Genomic DNA, 10980 nt, shown 5'->3' on the forward strand with positions numbered 1-10980 from the left:
AATTACCTTTGAATTGGTAACCTGTTTACAACTAGACTTCACTCCTCATCCAAGTAATGACAGCCATTAAACAATTTAGAGATTTAGAGGCAGAATGAAAACTTCCCCGATGCCTGTGCCATGAGAGAATAGCCGTCCAACAGAAACATACAGGTTTTACTGTGGCTTAAATCCCCACCTCTATTTACGCGACATGTTGATATCCCTGTATGTATCAGGTACCCAAATTTGGATTTCGGGTGGAAGAAATCCATCGACAGCAAGGCTTTCATCTCAAGTCCTAGCTCCTGCACGGAAGACGACGATTACTGTAAGCACAGCACAACTGTAGCCCCTGACAATGCTGCCCATCAAGGTTTTCATCTGGAAGCCTCCTCACCACTTGGGGGCGCCCTCACTTCTGTGAACTGTAATGCGCTTGATGAAAAGCCAGAGGCCAACTCGCTCCCTACAGCTGGTCCTTTGCTGCAAGACAAAGAGAAGCGTAACTGTATCTGTGCCGGGAACCTCGCTAACGGCACAGCGGACGACACCAGCAACCTTGGTGGACGCGACAATTGCCAATGTTCCCCGCTCGACTCGCCTGAGAGCGAACTGTCTATACAAAGCACTACCTCAGTTCATGTGCAGCACTCTCAGAGCACTGAGAACCAGCCCAAGCCCAGTGTTGAATGTACTCCAGGGAGTAACTCAGATTTTGATGGACATGCGACAAAACCTACCTCAGACTGTTGCCAGGTGGTCGACGCGACAACCAGTTCCATAGCACCTTCAGATATTTCAAAGGCCACCACCTGTTTCGATGGTGGCGACTCCCCTAAGACTCTGGGCCCGAACCCCGGTCTCATCCTGCAGGCCTTGACCCTCTCCAACGCCAGCGACGGGTTTAACCTGGAGAGGCTGGAGATGCTCGGTGACTCCTTCCTCAAGCACGCCATCACCACCTACCTGTTCTGTACATATCCAGACGCTCACGAGGGCCGCCTCTCCTACATGAGGAGCAAGAAGGTGAGGAAGTGAAATAAATACTGAATGTAATGTAATGTTTCATTGTCACATTTACATTATATTACATTACGTTCATTCAGCAGACACTCTTATCCAGGGTGACTATCAGCACAATAGAACGTAACTGTATGCATTCAGAGTTGAATGAGCGACAGTGTCAGACCAAGCTAACAACACTCCCAGTGAGCGCGAGCATAACACTATTCAAGCCATGTAAAATATGTGTGTATGTCAGGTTGCACATATATATTTATCCTAATTTTAATATTCATATTAATATTAATATTCTATAGTCATTAGTTGAGCAAGTATTAAGACTGGCCAGAATGATTTTATTCACCTGATTTCTTTTAAGGCTGCATGAAGCATTATGGATGATTTTGAAATGCCATGTCCTTTAATATGGGGATTTGGGATAGTGTGTCATGCATGTATTGGTTTGAAACAGAAAGAAGAAATAAGGAAATAATCAGAAACACAGGAAGGATTTTGTTTTATACATTTATTTGTATATTTCAAGCTGCTAAAGCATGCACAGATGGCAGTCACCAAAAGAAAAATGCATTACATGCCTGGTTGAATAGTCTAACAAAAGCAGCATTCTTGCACCTCTCTGAATGTCAGCTCTTTTCCTTTAATTGTGAGGGCTTCACAGCTGTTCAGTCTGCATCTCATGTTTGTTCTGTTCCATAACTGCCATTACGACCAGGATTTTTTTTTCTCATGAACCTCTCCATTAAAGATGAATTACGAGCCTCCATGATCTCATTCACTAATTATTTATAATGTAAGAACATTTGCCTAAGAAGGATTGTAGAATATTTTAGGCATTATAAAGCCGCAGACATGCTTTGTATATTTGGAACTTAAATTGTACATGGCTGGTGGAAACATTTTTAATGTGCTGGTCACAGTTTGACTAAAAATGTATATAATTTTCCTATTGAACTAAGAATGAACAGCTCTCATTTCCCCCCAATGTCAGGTTAGCAACTGTAACCTGTATCGCCTGGGGAAGAAGAAAGGCCTGCCAAGTCGAATGGTGGTCTCCATCTTTGATCCCCCTGTGAACTGGTTACCCCCGGGGTATGTAGTCAACCAGGACAAAAGCAGTACCGACAAGTGGGACACCGAGGTATGTAACTTTAAGCTGTGGTATTTGCGTTTAACTCCAGAGGTCAATCTTGCTTTGCCTTTTCAGAATACTTACATCCCTCACACTATTTTAGGATCCAGTGAATGTGGCTTCATGTTTTCAAATGTACCACTAGAGGGGGTGATCATCCCTTTTTGACTTGTTTCGTAATTCATTTTTTGACTTGGTGTGGAGTTTGGATTTTCCAGACTTTAGGTCAGGACACCTACTTATAAACATTGCATGAGTTTGTAATTGCCTCCCCCGCTTTTTTGGTAAATGGAAGAATATAACTTAGTTTGGTTAATTCTACAATAAATATACACGTTTCAGGAAGATCTGTGGCAAAGCAATAGTTCAAGAAAATGGTGGAGAATATTTGCTGCCCTTTTCAACAATGAAGTAGACTTAAAACTCATTTCAGAGGTAGACTGAATAATTTTATCATGTAAGGTTGTTGCTGGCAGTGCCAGACTGCAATTTTTGATGTTATGTGAGTGTCTTTGCTGGGGTGACAGATGGACTAGCTGTTGGTGTTCTCAGTAACACTATGCTGGCATTGTCTTCTGTTTGTCGTTAGGCTGCCAAAACCTTGTTTGTTCTTCATACTGAGCAGCACTTTATATTCCACAACATGCAACAGAGGGAATATGCATTTTACACAGTAAATTTGCTGTTATTCAAGATGTTATTTCCAAATTTACCGAAAACACAAGCAGTAGCACTCAGTAACTAATGGCTTTCAAAATAACAAACACTGATACCTTTCTGTAGGCTATTTATTTTATGAAATGTGTTGAATCTGTTATACAAATTGTACGCAAACTGGCCATTGGTATGGTCTCCTATTGTTTGAAAGCCATTTACATTTTGTCTAAATTGGCTCATGTGTCAGTCACCCACACTAACCGATGTTCGAATGAAGGGAAAATGACAGTGACAGTCAAACGGATGGCTCATCAGCAGACGCACTCCGTGGACCTTTCCCTCCTCGTGATCAGGGACAATATCCTGATCAGCCTGGAAAGGAACATAGTCTGCCTGTTTAAGCCTGGAATGAATAAACTAATATGTTCTCCTTGCACTTTATTCTGAACGTCAAGATTACTGCACTGGTTGTACCACAGAAATCCACTGTAAGCATGTGGGAGCGCTGCCAAAAGGGGGGAAATCTAAAAGGTGTACAGTGACGTATCTTGGAAAAACTGGGTTATCAGTATTTGGATGCTTCAGACATAAAGTAATAATTTTACCTCTGTGACATACTTTTCTAATAACATTTAATAACTTAGAATACAGTGTGCTGTCATTGTTTTATCGCGAACTTGTCCGTTGTGACAAGCATTGCCTCAAACGCACACCTTTTCAGTCTCCTCCAGTCTCCATGGAATTCCCTCTGTTAGAATATTATACAGTCTAGATGCCATGTTTTTGGCTGCCTGTTTTGTCAGTGTAAAGACTACAGACTAAAAAAACCTGGTGGTGTTCATCAGAAGAAAGCAGCTTTCCTTTCTGTGCCATGTCACCTTACCCCCAACATTTAAACTGTGTTTTACGTGGTAGATGCTACAGGAATACAAGATTCACAAAATTCACCGTATTTAAATTATGAATATTTATTTTTTACTAGATACTTACAGTTGCGCTCCATTGAGTATTGTCTTACTCCTTGTAGGTGAACCCAAATGATTCTTATCGGCTTGCCTGATTCTCTACAGATTCTTGGAATATTTAAACAGCATACTTTATGTGCGTTTATAGGGTTATGTTTAAATCATAAAAACAAATGTTAGGTGTCAATTCCACCATCTTATTTGCAGTGTTGAGAAAGCTGTTGTCACGGATGTAACTGACCCTGTTTGTGCAAACTAGGCATGATGGTGCATTCCCAAGTGAGAACAAAGACTGTCATATTTGTATTACTTGTTTCCTTGGAAGTTGACAGTCGGTTGGCTCACTTCTTTCTTTACGACAGAAAAAATTGCTGCAGTTTTGTTTGTTTTGAGAGTGGATGAAACAATGGATGACCTTGTAACAAAAAAAAAATTCTGTAAGCAATCTTCTTGAGCTGTGGTCAATACCCTGACATTTACACTTTCTACACTCACTCCCTCTGTTATGAGAGAACAGCCAGAGATTACAGAAATAAAGACCATAGAAATAAGCTAACTTAGCTTCATCTCACAATTCATACACATGTTGATTGCAGATCACCATCTGCTGTGATAAAGGCACATATTAAAATTAAAGCACCTTTTAAATGTCATAATTATGAAAATCAGGTCAGTGTTATTTTCAGATATTTGATATTAATGATAACAGTGATATGGCATCAATGGGATTTTCAAACAATGTCTGACAGATCCAGATACAGACTGGTAGGTAGATGTAAATGATATGGTTGTGTTAGTCTGACATGTTTCAGACCAGTTTGTATTAGAATATTAATAATAATCCTTAGCTGTTAGTGACATGAAAATGATTCTTCTATCTCTTAATTCCAGCTGTAAACAAAATTATGCATGTGTAAGTGCTCAAGGGAGAAGTAACCCTTAAGGGCTGGTCTATGTCTACATTCTCTAACCACAGTCAGCCTTAACCATTATAAACTAAACAGCAAAAGTAGTCATAGGTCATTACTTCTGGACAACAGCCTAGAGCTGTGGAAGTACAGAAAAAAATGTGATGCTCCATCTGGTTCTAAACTGAATCATGGAAGCATTTTGGATTACTGAAGAGAGGAAATAGTTTGAATAGATCAGTTACTTACTGCGCCGCAGCTACACAGGTAGCACAAATAAGCTTGCTTTGCAATAAAAATGACTCCAATGCTCCATCAGCTAAATCTCAAAAAACTGCATCCTGTTCATCATCAGGAAAGGCCCCCAACCAGCTCGGTGGTTAAGGCGTTCGCTTTGGGCGTAAGCTGAACTGTATGGCCCGGGTAAGATCCCGACCGTCATCAGCTGGCGAAGATAGGGAGCCCACAGTGGCGGAACAAAATGGCTTCATTCTACTGAGGATAGGGGTGGATAGGTCAGCCAGAGTCCCGTTGTCTCGCTGCTCTGAGGTACCCTGTGGTTCATCAGGTGCCTGCGAGTTACTCAGATGATGTCAACAGAGTGAACGCCCATGAACGCCCACTCCACTATAGTGTGCTGTGTGACTAGCAGTGTGAAAAATGGCCATAGGCTATTCTATTGGCCGAAACTTTTGGAGGATTTAGCTTGTTTTGTTCAGCTCTCCTGCATGAGTGCAGAGGTTGTCATGGTGAGATGAGCCTACTGTATAGTTGGTGAGTCTAAAAATAATCACGTAAAGGGGAAAAAGCACGAAGAAAATCTATATCTGTTCTTACCAAGCCCAAGTTTGGTTGTTTTTGCAAAGTTTATTTACAAAGACTTGAGACCTTTTATTATGGCTAAAAACAGCAGATTTCATGACACAATAGCTAGGATGCCAAATACCCAGCTGACAGCATTTCAGCGAAAAGAAGGATGCTGGAAAATAACTCAAAATATGTCATACACAGAATCTTTACACATTATTAATGTGTGTTCTGCACTAATGCACAGCATTTTTTATATATTGATATTTTTATGTCATATTGACTGTTCTGCTGGGCAGGCCTATGATAAAATGTGTAATTTGAATCATAATTGCACAATTTAGACAACTCTGAGGTCAGGATCTTTGAGGTTATACTTGTATAGACTAATTCCGTATGAAACATCACATTTTTTCTCCCTTATTCCAGCATTTTTCCAACATTACATTTCCAACAACATTATATAGCCAGTTATCAGTGGGTTATTTTCATAGTGTTTCAATATTGCGTAGTTGGTTAGTGGTAGTTCAACTTTGGGTAAAATTCATTCTTGCCACCTGCGTTAAATTGGTGTTAGGAAGAAACTGATGTATTGATCATTTTGAGGAATAGCAGAGAGATCTAGTCGGGTGTTTCTGTTACTGAAATGAGAAGCGCATCCTTTTCTACTGGTGTAGGCATTACTACAAGCTGTACTCAGATCAAGCTGTCATAACACACATGCATGCATTCAAAATGTATGGATATAAGTTCCAATCTGAAATATACATCCATATCCATCTTTATAAGACATTTATTTAGTTAGTAACAATTACACACTCAGACATGAAGAGTAGCAATGGTGGATTTATGGGAAGTGTTTCTAACTCAGAATGTTTCATGACTGGTAAAACTAAAAAAAAAAAAGTCCTCTTTACTAAAAAGTGAAAATGTCAGCTGACCTAAAGCTTTTCTTGGAACATTTGGCCAGCACTTTTAAACACAAAGAAAATATGGAACCAACCTCTGCATCTGAATCAAAAATCAAGTTTTAAAATATATATTTTTTTATTATGCAGCAACTCCGAAGTTCCTGTTCGTACATTTTTCTTCTATTTGTGTTCTCATTTCAGATGAAAGAGGATCTCTTGGCTAACGGAAGAGCTGATGAAGACTATGACGAGGACGAAGATGACGCGGAAGACGTCGAGGAGGACGAGGATCTGATGTGGAAGGAGCCGAAGGACGAGGTGAACATGGAGGACGACATGGAGTACTACCAGGAGCACATCAAGTTCATCGACAACATGCTGATCGGCTCTGGTGCCTTCGGCAAGAAGATCTCTCTGAGCAGCTTCCCCCCGGCCGAGCCCAGCTACGAATGGAAGGCTCCCAAGAAGCCCACGCTTCCCAACATGCACTTTGCCTCCGACGGCGACGAGTTCGACTACAGCTCCTGGGACGCCATGTGCTACCTGGACCCCAGCAAGGCCGGCGAGGAGGACGACTTTGTGGTGGGCTTCTGGAACCCCTCGGAGGAGAACTGCGGCACGGACACGGGCAAGCAGTCCATCTCCTACGACCTGCACACGGAGCAGTGCATCGCTGACAAGAGCATCGCCGACTGCGTGGAGGCCCTCCTGGGCTGCTACCTCACCAGCTGCGGGGAGAGGGCCGCCCAGATGTTCCTCTGCTCGCTGGGCCTCAAGGTGCTGCCCGTGGTGAAGAAGGCCGCCCCCCTGCCGGCCGAGGGTGCCGGAGAGCACTCCAAAGACCTGCAGTACGGCTGGCTCAAAATCCCGCCCCGCTGTATGTTCGACCACCCGGACGCCGAGCGCACCCTCAACCACCTGATATCGGGGTTTGAGAACTTTGAGCAGAAGATCAGCTACACCTTTCGGAACAAGGCCTACCTTCTGCAGGCTTTCACTCACGCTTCGTACCATTACAACACCATAACAGGTGAAGCCCTCCTCTGGCCCAGCTCCTGGGCTTACTGTTACATTAAATTACATGCATTTAGCAGATGCTTTTATCCAGAGCAACTTCCAGCCTAATAGAACATAAGTGTATCCATTCAATTTGAATGAGCAACAGTGTCAGTCCAGGCTAACAACACTCATATGTTGCTACTGTGTTGACTGTACCATTAAAACATATGTACACATACGCTCTCACACACACACACACACACACACACACACACACACACACACACACACACACACACACACACACACACACACAAACATGCATGTTTTTTCCATGAGTATTAACCTCAAATTCTAAATGCATTTACTTCATGCTGGACTGCTCTTTTTGGGACTACACATCTAGTGCTTGTGAAATATATAAAGCAATAGAGTCAGTCATAATGCCCTTATAAATTGTTCTTGTACTCACTGTGGTCCCTTGCTGTCTTTGCAGATTGTTACCAACGGTTGGAGTTTCTTGGTGATGCAATTTTAGACTACCTCATAACAAAGCACCTTTATGAAGACCCGCGACAACATTCGCCTGGCGTGCTGACCGACCTCCGGTCTGCGCTAGTCAACAACACCATATTCGCCTCTCTGGCCGTCAAGTATGACTACCACAAGTACTTCAAAGCAGTCTCGCCCGAGCTGTTCCACGTGATTGATGACTTTGTGCAATTTCAACTGGAAAAGAACGAAATGCAAGGGATGGACTCTGAGGTGTGTGCCCTGCGTCACCCTGCCATTGTGTCACCTGTCTGCAGGACTCAGATTATCTCACACCAGAACTATCAATTACAAACAATGTAAATTCTGAATCTCTGTCGATCCTTTCCAAGGATATTATTATGTCTTACACTAATTATTAACATACAAAATGCAGCGTTCACGAAATGGGCAGGGAAATATGAATCTGTTTTGTATTTTTATATTTTTGAGCACAAAACATACAGTTGGATTTAATTTATTTGAAATGGCTATCTTGGCAACGAATCTCCTCTTATTTGACTGGAAAGATTTTTGTTATGCCTAAGGGACACCATTGGATACAGTGAGGGGAAAACAACAAATTCAGTCAAATCAGTAAATATTTCCTCCTAATGGCAAACCAATTTGAATTTGCCTTGAGTGCATGCAATTTTACTGTGGACTGACCCTTGAAGTCATTTAGACTGACCTTAAGCCCACGGAACACACCACAGTAAGCCCTTATTGTAGTACACACTGTGTTCTTAAACATATGATGTGGGGCATCATGTAGTTATTGTAATAGCCTTTCTGTATGTGCAGTATATGAAGGGAGCACGCTAATATGTCTTTACAAGTTTAATTTGCAGAGTTATTCCTCAGATTTACAGTTGGGGGTTTGTCTAACATATTTCTAGTCTGATAATCTCTTAAGTGATACAGGAGTGTTCCTTTTTACTGTGTAATTGTACTTCTTTTAAAGTAAATTGATGTTGAAATTATTTTGTGGAGAGAGCACATTGTGTGTAAATAAATAACCTGTGTTCTTCCTGTCAGCCGAGGGAAATAGTCACATGCCATTTAATACTAACAAAAACTTGGATTGCTTTCCATAATTTCAGCTACGGCGCTCTGAAGAAGATGAAGAGAAAGAAGAGGACATTGAAGTTCCCAAAGCAATGGGAGATATCTTTGAATCACTTGCTGGTGCAATTTACATGGATAGCAGGATGTCATTGGAGACAGTTTGGCAAGTGTATTATCCAATGATGAGGCCACTTATAGGTAAGAAACCGAGATGGAAAAATGATTCCACATTTTATTTTCTTTGATTGTTTGTCAGTTCTTGCCGAGAAGATGTTGCGTTCAATAATTTTCAAATATTCTGCATGATTTGTCCTCATGAAATTTCATATGGAAAAGTTTTTTTTTGTTTTTCTCCCCCCTTAGAAAAATTTTCTGCTAATGTCCCTCGTTCTCCCGTTCGTGAATTGCTTGAAATGGAGCCGGAGACTGCAAAGTTCAGGTGGGTCTTGTGTATTCATCTGTCCAAAGTCATTCATTATATGTGTTGCCTTGTACATAGTCTCCGGGTAAATCTGTCAGCCTGTATTTTTCAAGTCTGATGCAGTAAGTAAACGTTTTGATGTTGATGATAGGGTCAATCTGTAAAATGGATGTCTTTACAAATACTACATCATTTGGAGTCCCGATTTTGTGGCCAATATATATTTAAAATGCCGCTACTGTGTTTTTGAATTAGTATATGTTTTAGTACAAGTTGATCTTTTTGTGTAGCTGCCGCTCTGCTGTGTTTTTGCTGGGCTTAGGTGATATCATGCTGCAGGTCCTTAAAGATTCAGCTGAATGCAAAGCTGCTCATTAAACTGGGTGTTGCTGTTTTAGCTGTTGAAATAAACATGGTTGTCATAATCAAGCATGCTCTGTACTGCTTCTCTCCTGACCCGAATGTTATGTTATATGGGTCATATTAGCGCTGGGAAGGCTTGTTATAATGTTTTACAGTCTTATTTTCCCTGAAGCGTACAATGTCAGGCTCATCAGTCTTTGAGATTCAGGACATGCAAGAAGAGCTAACGCGTGTGCTTTGCCGCTGTCCCCCAGCCCGGCGGAGAGGACGTACGACGGCAAAGTGCGGGTGACGGTGGAGGTAGTGGGCAAGGGGAAGTTCAAAGGCGTGGGACGCAGCTACCGCATCGCCAAGTCGGCCGCCGCGCGCAGGGCCCTCCGCAGCCTCAAAGCGAATCAACCTCAGGTCCAAAATAACTGAGCTGCACACGCGACAGCGTTGTCTCTCCACAGCCTGCTGCAGAGGAGGCGCTGACGGCGACAACGTTTTCATGTGGGGAACTTAAAAAAAAAAATAAAAAATAATAATAATAAAAGACTAAAAAAAAAAAAAAAACAAAAACAAATGATCATGTTAGATAAAAATAAAAAAAAAAAATTGGCAAACATTTGTAAAGTAAAAAGTTCACTTTGGGTTTTACTTTTTGCGCAAACACAATCTTTTCTTTCTTTTTTTTTCCCTGCTTTGTTTAATCACAAGAGTGCTTTATTAACATTAGTAAGTGTTCTGAGAAAGGTCAGGTTTCGCTTTGTTCTGTTTTCTTTTTTTTTTTGTTTTAATTTCTAACAAAGCTCTTTGTCGTGTTAGTGGGTAAAGAGGCTTATGCTTATAAGTAGATTTAGATTGTACATAGTTAAAACAAAGGTATAAATTGAATAAGAAAACGCTAAATTCCTCAGTCTGTGCACTAGTGCCAGTTTAAAGCAGTTTAAAATGCTGTGGCGGACAAGCTAGGAGGAAGGAACCAGGGAGCAAGAGCCAGTGTTGTCCTCCATTTGACATCTGTTGTCTTGAAATGGCATACTTAATCATTATTGCACTTATTATGTTAGGGTCCGTTTTGTTTAGACTTGATTAGATTATGTGAGCGGTGAACATTTATTTTTTAAATATGCACACCAAATCATATGTGTATGTATGCATATATATGAATGTGTGTGTGTGTGTACATACATACACGCACACACTTTAAATATACATACACTTAAGCAACTAC

The 10980-nt window shown here is 41.3% G+C and overlaps 1 protein-coding gene across 2 annotated transcripts in view; it reads left to right on the forward strand.

The window, feature by feature from the left end:
* Positions 1-10256, forward strand: part of dicer1 (dicer 1, ribonuclease type III) — a 30135-nt gene extending 19879 nt beyond the window's left edge. For both annotated transcript variants that reach the window (XM_036541963.1, XM_036541962.1), the window contains 7 exons: positions 219-1008; positions 1994-2143; positions 6584-7412; positions 7878-8146; positions 9016-9178; positions 9344-9419; positions 10019-10256. In XM_036541963.1, the coding sequence (XP_036397856.1) occupies positions 219-1008; positions 1994-2143; positions 6584-7412; positions 7878-8146; positions 9016-9178; positions 9344-9419; positions 10019-10184 (2443 nt within the window). In that variant the 3' untranslated portion in view covers positions 10185-10256. The remainder of the gene's footprint in view (positions 1-218; positions 1009-1993; positions 2144-6583; positions 7413-7877; positions 8147-9015; positions 9179-9343; positions 9420-10018) is intronic.
* The last annotated feature ends 724 nt before the right edge of the window (positions 10257-10980 follow it).

Source organism: Megalops cyprinoides, chromosome 12 (assembly GCF_013368585.1).
Source record: "Megalops cyprinoides isolate fMegCyp1 chromosome 12, fMegCyp1.pri, whole genome shotgun sequence".
Classification (NCBI taxonomy): domain Eukaryota; kingdom Metazoa; phylum Chordata; class Actinopteri; order Elopiformes; family Megalopidae; genus Megalops; species Megalops cyprinoides.